At 38.7% G+C, this 12913-nt stretch overlaps 1 protein-coding gene and 1 pseudogene across 2 annotated transcripts in view; one reads left to right on the top strand and one right to left on the bottom strand.

The window, feature by feature from the left end:
• LOC129437955 (alpha-2-macroglobulin) overlaps positions 1-10070 on the top strand; it is a 28622-nt gene extending 18552 nt beyond the window's left edge. Inside the window, exons 17-34 of one of the 2 annotated variants that reach the window (XM_073862544.1) lie at positions 1101-1230; positions 1481-1706; positions 1782-1911; positions 1990-2111; positions 2546-2597; positions 3856-3939; positions 4036-4212; positions 4304-4379; positions 4461-4617; positions 4689-4763; positions 6864-7026; positions 7109-7302; positions 7390-7602; positions 7733-7854; positions 8091-8172; positions 9468-9533; positions 9645-9750; positions 9961-10070. In XM_073862544.1, coding sequence (XP_073718645.1) covers positions 1101-1230; positions 1481-1706; positions 1782-1911; positions 1990-2111; positions 2546-2597; positions 3856-3939; positions 4036-4212; positions 4304-4379; positions 4461-4617; positions 4689-4763; positions 6864-7026; positions 7109-7302; positions 7390-7602; positions 7733-7854; positions 8091-8172; positions 9468-9533; positions 9645-9750; positions 9961-9998 — 2213 coding nt within the window. In that variant the 3' untranslated portion in view covers positions 9999-10070. Of the gene's footprint in view, positions 1-1100; positions 1231-1480; positions 1707-1781; positions 1912-1989; positions 2112-2545; positions 2598-3855; positions 3940-4035; positions 4213-4303; positions 4380-4460; positions 4618-4688; positions 4764-6863; positions 7027-7108; positions 7303-7389; positions 7603-7732; positions 7855-8090; positions 8173-9449; positions 9534-9644; positions 9751-9960 lie in introns of both variants that reach the window. The other variant, XM_073862543.1, reaches the window with a different exon arrangement.
• Positions 10071-11117: 1047 nt separating this feature from the next.
• LOC129437959 (uncharacterized) lies at positions 11118-12700 on the bottom strand (annotated as a pseudogene).
• Between the last annotated feature and the right edge of the window lie 213 nt (positions 12701-12913).

Here is a 12913-nt window from a genome sequence, read left to right as displayed (position 1 = left end):
CACACACATACACACACACACAGAGGTTGCTCCTGTCCAACACAATAGCCCAGAGCAGATCATATGCACAAACCTGTGCCGAAAACAAAAAATGACCTATTTTCATTCCACATTGTAGCGTTTCTGCAGCAGTCTTTCGCGAGTCACAGTCACCAAAGTGATTAACTTATTTACAGGCGAAAATTCAGATAGACCACCATTGTCTCTTTCCTCTGGAACAACTGACAACAGATTTATTTTCTGCACATGCTCATAACATACAGTGCACGCAGGCACGCACGTTCTAATGACGTCACTGCGTAGACTATTTAACATGGCTTTGCCACTTATACTGTGAAATATGCTTAATAAACATAAAATGATGTATTATAAACAGTGTTGGGGAAAGTTACTTTTAAAAGTAATGCATTACAATATTAAGTTACTCCCAAAAAAAGTAACTAATTGCATTACTTAGTTACTTTTCATGGAAAGTAATGCTTACGTTACTTTTAGTTACTTTTGCGTTACTTTTTCTTGGCTAAAGCTTGATCTCTTTCAGGCCTTGCAGGTGTTTTTATGACTGAAAAGTTCTGCATTCAGAAATTGCATATTTCATCACAAAAATGTTTAGCTTTGGCCTGCCATCTCAGTTTCTGACTCAAAATGTTTCCACACAGGCACAGAGAGTGCATACGTGCATACGTTTAATTCAGTACATATTTTTTAATCAAATTAATTAAACTAAAAAAGTAACTTGAGTTACTTTTTTGAAAAAGTAACTCAAATATTAATGTGTACATTTAAAAAGTAATGCGTTACTTTACTCGTTACTTCAGAAAAGTAATATTATTACGTAACTCAAGTTACTTGTAATGCGTTACCCCCAACACTGATTATAAATCAATTTTATAATACATATAAATGTTTTAATGTTTAATTTTAATGTTATTATTACTGTAGCTGGACACCAGAAATGTCAAGATCATTACTGTGATCGTATTTGTAATATCAATGCCTAACTTGACGTCAAGTCACTTGTATAAATTGCTTTGTCATGTTCTGATATATAATCCCAGTGAGATTTTTTAACACACAACATTTGTTTTTTATTCTTTTAGTGATGTATCGTTACCGTAGTCGAGTAATGAATTCAATAGTTGATAGTGCTTCACCAATGCCAAAAACGCCGTCAGTGACGGTTCGGACTGTCTTTCCAGAAACATGGATCTGGCAACTTGCTGAAGTTGGGTTAGTGAATATTTGTGTTTTTATTCATGTGAACAATCAATTCTATTGAAACCATGCTAGAACAAATTTTTTATGTATAATTTTACCTTATGCCGAGTATTTGTAATACTACTGTAATTGCACAGGACACAAAGTCTGTTTTAAATTCCTATTGGGTGTTTTCTGTTCTTTTAGGTCAGTGCTGTAACTGATGTAAAGAACATTTTGTAGCTTTAAAGCAGACTGAAATATTGTAGTGATTCCACCACAGGGACTCTGGATCAACACAGGTTACTGTCAAGGTTCCCGACACCATCACCACCTGGGAGACGGATGCCTTCTGTCTGTCCTCCAAAGGTTTGGGTTTGGCTCCTCCTGCTCAGCTGACAGTTTTCCAGCCCTTCTTCCTGGAGCTTTCTCTGCCTTACTCCATCATCCGTGGGGAGATCTTTGAACTGAAGGCCACCGTCTTTAACTATCTGTCCAAGTGTATCATGGTGAGATTTCTGTGAACATCTTCTCATATTTCTGTCATATCAAATCTGAAGTAATCCTCCATCTTTCATGTACAGGTTAAAGTAACTCCAGCTCCATCTTCAGACTTCACTCTTAAAGCCTCCTCTGATGATGACCAGTATTCATCCTGTCTGTGTGCTAATGGAAGAAAAACCTTTAAATGGATTCTCACTCCTTCTGTTCTTGGTCAGTTTGTTTAATCTGAATCAGTGTCTTGTGTTTTTGTAAGTCAGTCGAGATGATCATGAGTTGTTTGTTTTGTAGGAGTGTTGAATATAACAGTGAGTGCAGAGGCAGAGCAGTCACAGACTGTGTGTGATAATGAGATTGTGAGCGTGCCGGAGAGAGGACGCATTGACATAGTTACTCGAAGTCTCCTTGTACAGGTGAGCTCATCGCCATCACACAGCAAAATCACCAGTGTTAAATGTATACTGCTGGTGTTTATATGGGTACCACCAGACCAGACCATACATAAAATGCTGTTATATTATCTTTTTGTATTGTACTCTAAAGGCAAAGCTCCAAAGTTCATCAATCATTAAAAGTAATCCAGATGACTCCAGTAGGTTAATATATGTATTTTAGAGTGACACATGTTTTCTATTAATTGTTTTATTTTACAAACATCTTGTAATGCTTCAGAAGACATATACAGTATATTCACCCATTGGAGTCATGTGGATTATTTAATTGATGGATTTATGTGCTTTTTGGAGCTTCAACAAATTAAATCGCATAAAGGTGAGTATATAAATGTTTTCATATTTTAGTGAACTATTCCTTTGAAATATGTCAATGTTATTATTTTCTGCTGTAGGCTGAAGGAACTGAAAAGACGGAGACCCACAGCTGGTTACTGTGTCCAAAGGGTTTGTCTGCAAATATTTGTCTGGGGTTGTTTTTTCAGTCCAAGGTCCAAATTAATCTTGCTAATTGCCTCTTTGTTAGATATGAACCGGTATTCATTTTTTCACAGATTTTTCAGACTGATATCCACCGATGCCAATGCAGATAGTTGGTGGTTATATTAGGGGACAAGTTCGGTATTTTGCACTTGAAGCCCTGTTTTCGGATTGTTTGTGATGGGGTAGAGCGGTTTTGACTGAAGTTTGGACGTGTGATGCTGGCCCGAGAGTTTTCGGGTGTTTGGTTTGTCACCCCACACCTCTACGGTGGCGTTGTGGGTGCACTGGAACAGTCCTTCCTGGAATGCATTGAACTTTCATTTGCAGGGGCGTGGGGCTCGCCGAGTGGTCGGGGGTGTTCACTGGTGTGCTCACACAGAAATTGCTGCAGGGGATGCTTTCCAACAGCTGTTTTATCGTAGTTTTTGTCCAACTCCATTAACTTGTATTAGATGTGCTGTGAGGTACGGTATTACTCCGCGCCGGGAACGTTGTTTGTATTCTTGCAATTGGCAAAGGTGGATTATCGCCACCAACTGGGCTGGAGTGTCTATTATTCAAGCTCTCAACGGAGGAATATACGGATTGTGAAAAATAGGTCCACAAGTTTACAACGAATGGTAAAACACCTGTTGGAAAGCATCTTTTGCAGCGATTTTTGTGTGAGCATATCAGTGAACACCCCTGACCACTCGGTGAGTTTCATGTCTTTGTGGGTGAAGGTTTGGTGCATTTTGGAAGGGATTGTTCCAGTGCACCTATGGACCCATTGTGGAGGTGGGGGGTGATACAACAAACTCCCGAGGATTCTTGGGCAGGCATCATGTGTTGAAGTTTCAGTCAAAACAGTTCTATTTCATCATAAACAATCTGAAAACAGGGCTTTAAGTGTAAATTACCCAACTTGTCCTTTAACTAAATTCTTAAAATGAAAATTTCTGAATGTTATTAATTTATATAATGACCATTAATGTTGAACATTAAACTAGTAAGGATGATTTACTCACCCAAACCTCATGGGTGTATGTTATCTTCTTTAATGTCCTGGCTTTTCCAATCTATACAACTGTAGTAAATGGTGCCCAAAGTGCATCCATCCTTCCCAAAAGTTAGGCTCAAAATCAGCTTTTTACTTTTATAAGTGAACAAACTACTTTTGAGATAAACATTATTAGTGTTGTTTTACTGATTATTGACATGTTTTCATTTTTCTGTTTCATAGGTAACAGTCTTTCAGAAGAGCTGGATCTGACGCTTCCTAAAGATGTGATAGAGGGATCAGCAAGATCTTCAGTTTCAGTCATTGGTAACATTAACTGTAGATACACGAACAGAAATGAGACGTTACATTTGTATTTTAAATTTAATGACACAATGTAAATTTATTATATTTCTGTTGTAGGAGACATATTGGGTCGTGCACTGCAGAATCTTCATGGATTATTACGAATGCCGTACGGCTGTGGAGAACAAAACATTGCTGTTCTGTCTCCCAATATTTACATTTTACAGTATCTGGAAAACACAAAGCAACTCACTTCAGCCATCAGAGAGAGAGCCACAGGCTTCCTGAAGAGTGGTAAGAAAAAACAAATCATGGATTTAATTCATGCTTGCTTCAAAAAGAGAAAATCACTGTTTCACTGTTCAATCACTGTCAAACTAAACAGGATATCAGAGACAGCTGAACTACAAACATAGAAGTGGTGGATACAGCACATTCGGCCGTGGTGAAGAGAATACATGGTGAATATTTCATTTTAATATATTGGAGTGATCAAGACTATTGATCAAAAACGGATAAATCTCCAATTTCCACACCTCCAGGTTGACATCTTTTGTCCTGAGGTCTTTTGGCAAAGCACAGAAGTACATATTCATTGATCCAGATGTTATTAAAAGTGCAAAGAATTGGTTAATAAGCAGGCGCAGTACAGATGGTTGTTTTATTCAACAAGGAAGTTTGTTCAACAACAGAATGAAGGTACGTGATTGAAAATTTTCCTGATAAATTTACTACAGTATGTCGCATTATTTGCTTCTGTGTCTCTACAGGGTGGAGTTAATGATAATATAACCATGACTGCTTACATCACTGCATCATTACTTGAACTGGAAACTCCAGTCACAGTAAGTACATCAACAGAGATCATAGTATAAATTATACAACAGTTCTTTGTGGTTCTTGAATCTGATTGGCTAAGAGCTCTTCCCAGCTATGTGATATTCTACTGATAACACCACAGTAACCTCTTCACCGTTTGTATCATTCCACCACCTACTGGTCATTTTAGATATTGCAAGGGAGGCTTCTTTGAACACTTGAATCACTCACATGACTGGAAAAAGCTGCCACCAGAGCGGATGGTCACACATCCACAGGCTCAAAGGCTGTTTTTAAACACTTTCTGTGTGTCTCAATAAGTTCCCTAGCTCGTGAATCAGTCTTTGATCGTGATTATCTCTATGTCCTTATCCCTTTGAAGATCAGAGCTCTTGGATGTAAACTTTCAAGGAAGTATCACAATAATTTCACATTGTGTGGAAGATTACAATACACTTGATGTATAAAGCAATGAAAAGAATCATTTTCTCTTTGTCTGAAACATCTGTTTACGTGTCTCTCCTCCTCAAAGCCCCCTTAAAATGACGCAAAAATGCTTTTTGGAACTGCAGGTAAGGATACTGGCTCTTACATTGGGATGCTTGATTATTTATTTTCGCATGACGTGACTATTTAAACATGTTGTGAGATATCACCACTGATATTTATAAACAGCACGCAGAAACATCCACAAACAAAGTCCAGTAATAAAACGAGTGCTCGTACCGCGTTAAGATTAAATAGAAAATCAATAGTATATAAATATAGTTTTATGAACTTTTACCTCTCGACAAAACAAAAACATAAAGACTAAATACGAAGTAAAATATAAGTAATGAGATCAATTACTGCTGGTTTGATCAACCTAAAACAAATACAATCTCATTTTTGACTGTCAAACACGGATACATCTGAGCCAGCGGAAAATTTGTGCCTGTGTCCGAAATCAGGCAGTGGTCAGTGGGCTAAGCGAATACTGACGCCCGCTTGTGCCACTGGATCTCACGTCTGAATTTTTCTAAGCAAGTTTGAATAGGTGCTATCTTTACTAATCGACTGCAGATTAGAAAGTTATACATAGGGCTGAACGATACATCGAATTTTCATTGTCTTCGCGATATGAACTCACGCGATGAACACATCGCAACAGACATCCTTGACGCGATGAATGAAGGGAAAATGCTAAGCGCATGTAATAAACGTTTGACCCATCACGTGTAGTCCTGAAGACATGGTTTGCGCGTTCATACTATAAGGCCAATCGGTGGAACCCCCAAGTCAGCTACGCTCAGATTGATTTGTGAGGTGTCAGTTGCGATGCTGTGCCTGTTTGCAAAAACGATGGCGGATGAAGGAGAGAAGAGTGAGGAAAATGTGTTGTCAGACGAAGACCTTATGGTGAAAAGGAACAGCACTTCAGCTATATCATGGAATTATTTTGGATTTAGGATAGATGACGCCGCAAACACAGGTACTGTGGAAGCAGTGATTCACATTATGCTTCTATTGCGTGCTCAAGTTCATTATTTCAAATGTAGGCGCGCAGTATGTGCGCTCTGGAAGCGCCGCGGTCGAGACTCGTGCGCGGTGCGACACGCTTGTTTTTTCCAGGCTTTTCAGAATGACACAAGCGCAGCGTGCAGGTCATGTGACAATAACCTACGTGTCTAGTGTTTTCCACGTGTTTTTAGGCGCGACATGTGAATGGCCCCTAAAACATGAAAAAATATATATTTCATATATATATCATATATTTATCGCAACTAACACCGTCATCGCAACATTAAACAATGTCACCGGCACTGCACATTGCAACTTTTTCTCACATCGTGCAGCCCTAGCCCTAATATATATTATCGCCTGAACTATTACCTGGCCTTCAAATCTGTGGCAGAAAAAAGTAGTTCCCCAACAAAGAGGCTTTTAAAATCCCTCTGTTGTTGTTTTAGTACTGTTATGTTATCCGTAGAATATCTCACGGCTGGGAAGGGCTCTTAGTCAATCAGATTTGAGAATCAGAAAGAACTGTTGTATAAAGAAGCTATATCACACTCCTAGTCGAGCAATATTGCTTGACTATTAGATGAATGACACTTACATCTGCTGTTTATCTGTTTGTGTTTCAGGATCCTGTGGTCGCTCAAGGTTTGTCCTGTTTGAGGTCCATCATTGGGAATCTTAAAAACACTTACAGCACTGCGCTGCTTGCCTACACTTTCAGTCTGGCGAATGACACGGACACCAGACAGCAGCTTTTAAAGGAACTGGAAAATCTTGCCATTTCAGAAGGTAAAGACATTCGTGTATACTTAACTGTCAACAATATCTGTTGTTTTATCGGTTGTTTATTCACATGTCTTTGGTCCTAAAGGGTCTCAGCTTCACTGGTCTCAGTCAGGATCTGTTGATGATTCTGGTTCTCTGTCAGTGGAGATCAGCTCATATGTTCTGCTAGCTGTTCTCACATCAGATTCAGTCACTACAGTTGAGTTGGGTTATGCTAACAGGATCGTCAGCTGGCTTGTCAAGCAGCAGAACGCCTATGGAGGATTCTCATCTACACAGGTTAATCATATTAATAAACATTTATGTTTGTTTATATTACCCAGAATGCATTTCCATGTTGTAATAATGATGTTGTGATGTTATCAGGACACAGTTGTGGCTCTTCAGGCTTTGTCTTTGTACGCCACCAAAGTCTTCAGCTCTGATGGTTTCAGTACAGTGACGGTTCAGTCAGCGGGAGACTCTCACAACTTTGATGTGAATCAGGACAACAAGTTACTGTATCAGGAGAAGAAACTGACCAATGTTCCTGGCAAATACAGTATTGAAGTGAAAGGCTCGACCTGTGTGTCTGTGCAGGTCAGAAACTCCTGGTACATCTTAACATTAATAAAAACACTTGGCATATCTCTGTGGTTTAACAAACTGTATGTGTGATTATTTATGAATTAGTTTGTGTTTGTATTGATTCTTTATTTCTTTCTCTCAGATGGCTCTGTTTTACAACATTCCCACTCCCACTGAAGATAAAACATTGACCGTTGAAGCTACGCTTGAGGCTGATTGCAAAAAATCATCCACACAACCAAAGAAATTGAACTTCACTGTCACGTAGGAAATATTAGGAAAATATAAAAATATGATAATGATTATAGCTTTAGTTAGTTTGTCTGAAAAAGTCCTTTAAACACAACATGAGTTTGAGTTAACACATGTTTAACCTACAGTGTAAACGCTTAACTGATATTTTTTATAAAAGCAAAACAGACACTATAAAAATGATAAACATTTTGTGATTACACGGGGTATATAAGAAACCAACCCCTTAAATTATTTATTTTTTTCAGATATAATGGTCCACAGGAAACTACTAACATGGTCATTGTGGATATTAAGCTCTTATCAGGATTCACAGCTGACACATCATTGGTGGGTTTGAATTTATAAAGTAAATGATCACAAACTTTAAATTTATGAGATCTCAAGTCTGTATTTTTAGTAGTAAACTACAGTAAAGCTCTTCTTGTTGACCTTGTAGTTCCTGGAGCTCAGTTTGTACACTGTCGGAAAAATATAGCTGTCATATAGCTGTCACTGCAGCGTACACCTTTGCAACTAAAGTATTCAAATAACTTCAAAGGTACATGTTGGTACCAAATGTATAGACCCCTTCAAGGTTTGTAAACATTGAATGACTATCGGGTGCGCGCGCAGCACGGGGTCGAACTGTTAATACCATTTAGGCTTTATAATTTAATCTAACAGGGCTCAAAAACGATGACTTACCTCAAATGAAGTGAGCACTACAAACACAAGCCTCTTTGATATTTGCATTGTCCCAGTCTGCACGTTAATTGCTTGCAGACGCAGATGTTGTTGTTTTGTTTTTTTGAGATTCTGCATGAATCGCGAAAACTTAACGGAAGACCTGGTGCGATTTTCACAGCCCACGACGTAAGTAGGCATTTTTGACGATACCGAATAATACGCAACTCAATCTGCTGTAATGACTTTTCTGACCCCGACATGCGCAGTGGGAATAGCTTGTGACGTGAACCGTGAATGGGTCTATACATACCTGAACCAAAATGGTACATATTTTTAAAAAGGTACTGCCTGTGTTAGCTTGGGTCCATTTTGGCCATTTTTTTCTGACAGTGTAGAGTTTTGTGTTAGTAGTCAGAGGGACCGCACATACTGATAAAATGTAAAGCTGGTATAATGTAAAGTATAAAGTAGACGTTTAGCTACTGTGCTAACGTTACTTGCATCTAACAGTCTAGAGAGGTTACACAGAGCAATATAAACAAAAACTGTGCATGCTCTCTTCACATCATTCTTGTAAAATAATAAGTAGCATACCAGTCAATACTGACTCAAGGGGATCCTGTGCTGTGCAGTAGTAAGAGCGTGCGAGCGCGAGGGATCATCCCGGAAGAGATTGTCTGGTGAAAGGTCAATAGGTCATAATGTGGCTCATTTTATTTACAGCTAAATTAATTTTGATTCATTTTACTAATAGTTAGATTGGGCAGGCCTTCGCAAAAGGGCATTTAATTACAAAAAATGCCTTGACAAAAAGGGCACTTGGGTCATCCAGGGGTAAAGTGGCCAGTGCTCAAGCACCCTCCACCCCCCTCTGCACGTGCCTGGTCTGAACAACAATTAAAATGACTTTATTAATTAAAATAGTTTCTGCCTCACAGCTTGCCGCTGCTCCTCAGACATTTGGACCACTTGTGGAGCGGGTGGATACTAAAGACGATCATATCCTTTTATATTTGAAGGAGGTGAGAGAGTGAAATATTCATATTTTGGGCTTTTATATAATCTATCCATGAATGTTTTAGCTATAATGTCAATGACTGAGAGTTTTTCTTCTTCTCTTGATCCTCCTGCAGGTTCCAAAAAATCTCCCTATGAATTATGAGATACAATTAAAACAGATTCTTCCAGTCAAGAACTTGAAGCCAGCTGTGATCAAAGTCTATGATTACTACCAAACAAGTAAGATAATTATAGATTTAATAACAAATTTAAAGAAGTCAAGTGTCTGTGGATGGTTTGCCAAAACACAATGGTTTGTCTTATTTGGCTTAATTTTAAAGTATACTTTATAAATTATAACTTATTTAGAGTACAGTGATTGTATCTGACACCTGTTAATATCTACAGCATCTGTTTTCTCTGTGGTAACATTTTTTTTATTTTCTTCAGGTGATCACTCTGAGGCCGAGTACTCCTTCCTCTGTTGAAAAACTTTAGGATTGCAGCTTACTGTGCACCTTGGATGAAGTTGAAATAAAATCACAAATATTTGAATGTTATATTTTGTGTTTTGTTTGGTATTAATCATTGGCACAAAACTACTTCATGAAAGTGTTAAAAACTTCTGTTTACCCACACACATGAGCCCAAATTTTATTAAGCCCCTGAAACCTCAGTTTATCTCAGTGTCTATCAACCTGATCAAAGCACCAAACATCTTTGATTAATAAAATAATGGCATTTATTTTTCAAGCTCATTGTGTCAAATCTCTTGGTCAATATTTGAAACTGATATGATCTTGGGCCTAAAGCAAAGGTCAAGCAACAACATTTAAGGAGAAAAATATGTGTGAAGCCCTTGTTTACTTAAAGGGGAAATAAACAGAAAAGAGCCATAATACTTGAAGGGAGATCAGTAATAACAAATGCTTAAAAATGTATCTGTAGTAGAGGCCAGGTGCACATATGTGCCAGCACATGTGATACTGTTTGAGTTTGTATTGGTGAAATAATGTCAAGCTGTCAATACTATTTAAACATACTGCTGTTTCACGTTCAGGGGCCACAAATGTATGTGTTCACTCAAAAAAAAAAAGAATTTAAATGCATTTTTTACATGTTGCCTACATATTGCACTGTCACAATATAACAAATGCTGAGGTTAGCAGTCATATGAATAAGCTCTTATAGCAGAGATAATGGCCAGAGTTTCTTACTTGATAGCCCACATAGTAATGCAATTGCTGGACATCTTAGTTAGCGGTATAGACAATTAGCATGAATTTAGAGAACCTTTTACCAGACACACTGAGACCATTGCAATGATACTAAATATGTATGGTTATACACTTGTACACTTTGATTGAAGAGGTTTACTTTTGTGGGTTTGAACATCTCTAGACCAGTATGTGAGGAGGTGGAGAGGTAGAGAGGAATTGCAAGCCGGGAAACAGATGTGATCAGTCTTGGTGAGGTGTGTCTCCTTTGTGTCCTCACAGAGGGTGGTTCTTTGAGGTAGAAACAAGCCTGGTGAGAACTTCTTAGATGTAGTTTCTCAACAGAATGCAATGCCTTTAATAAAATAGGATTCAGCCATTTGGTACCGGTCTCACAAATCCCCCCCTTGGCCACGTTGGCGAATTACAGGGGTTTCTGCAGGGTCAATGATGTCTTTGCCGTGTCGGCACCTACAGGGGGCTGAGAGCTAGAGCGATGTTTGTAGATGTTCTTAGTGAACTGATAAGGTATCTGAAATAGCAACATTGAAATAGCGCAAACCTGAAGGATCTAGTCCCACCATGTGTAGCCATTCAGTGCTGAACAGGTGGATGAGCTGGACCAGAGTTGGCATCAGAGCAGTGACGCTGGAGGGGCATTGAATCATCGGCAGGAGGGCACTTCTTGTTCCAGTCTTTCGAGCCAGGTTTGTTTCCACCTGTGCTTGCGAGAGGTGATATTCAGTCTTCGAGTTGTCCTTTGCACCAAATCCAACCTGTCAATCAGGAAATGTGTTCCTTGTTCATAGAAAGTGTCATCCCACCAGGGGGAGACCTCTGCATGTAGCGGTATCCTTCAAAGGACCTAGATATGGCCTATTAAGAAGTCCTCTGTTACTTCTAGACAAAATGAATGGTTAGCAGGACAGATCAACCCTCCACAAGTGAAGGAATTCATCTAACTGACAATGCACCATTGTGTGTGAGACACTTGAAAAACATCAACATACCCATGCAATGATTGAACATTTATAAGTTTGCTGTCATTGGAGGAGAAAGGTTGCAAAGTGTTACAAGTACAGACAAAATAACTGCGTGTTTCATGACAACTGGTAAGTGGCAAGTGTGGCTAGTAAATAAGGTCTCAGAACCCTTTAAGACCATGTATCCAGTGAGGTGATCCCATTTTACCTGATTTTTGACTACTGTACCGATTGAATGAATGGTGGTTCAATTTAAATAAACTTGATTTGGGTGTAATAAATGAAAGGTGACAAAAAACCCAATACATCTATTACATTCATTTTCAGTGTAAATCATATCGTACCATCTATGTAAATCCAAAATGTCTAAAAGATCCTTTAAAACATGTCTAGGTGTTTTGTGTAAACCAAGATCTAAGATATCTTGTGCAGCAGTAAACAAGTCTTGTGCATATGACTGGCAGGTTAAATCACGCTCTATGGTACGGGTCTGATTGAATTATGTGTGGCTGACCGCAAGAAGCGCCTGCGCTTCGGATCGAACCGTTTTGATAATGTTTTCATTACTTTTCGCCAGATGTTGAAAACCAGTGAACTCCTGGTCCACCAACCATTTTGAGAATTAGAATTGTTTGGTTATTTTGTAGTTGTTGGCAATGGAACTAACTGAGCCGAAGAGACCTACTATGTTTCCAAGCAGATCTCGCTTTAAACGTGCAGGTAAGATTTGCACAGCGAGTCTGCTTTTGTAATCAGAAATGTAATAATTGATTCGTGACTGTAGTCTTGTCATTGTTATCACAGTGTTTCACATGAGCAGATAAAATGTTAGAAATGTTGTATGATACATGTGTCATTACTAGATTTAAATCATGATCTAACGTTTGGGTAACATTTCCTTTAATCAATCCACCAGGGGGATAGGATATAGTTTTGGGCATTCCTTTGGTTTGCTATATCTACAAGTGGTTAAATTAAAACCATAATTTATTAGCCTTCTCTCTATCTATTTTTCTAAATAAACTTTTGTGAACTTGCTATTGACTCCGAGACTTTGTGTGACAGAAATGAGCGTGCCAACTATGGAGTCAGCGAGTTCAGAGGGTTCGGATCCTGTGCAGGACGCTCTCCACCAACAGGGGGCGATCATCAAACAGCATTCGTCTAAGTTGAATGCAGAGGCCAGAGATTTCAGCATCCTGT

The sequence above is a fragment of the Misgurnus anguillicaudatus genome, chromosome 24, assembly GCF_027580225.2.
Source record: "Misgurnus anguillicaudatus chromosome 24, ASM2758022v2, whole genome shotgun sequence".
NCBI classification, from domain to species: Eukaryota; Metazoa; Chordata; class Actinopteri; order Cypriniformes; family Cobitidae; genus Misgurnus; species Misgurnus anguillicaudatus.
The sequence above is the reverse complement of the archived record's forward strand: the minus strand, read 5'-3'. Positions and strand labels throughout refer to the sequence as shown.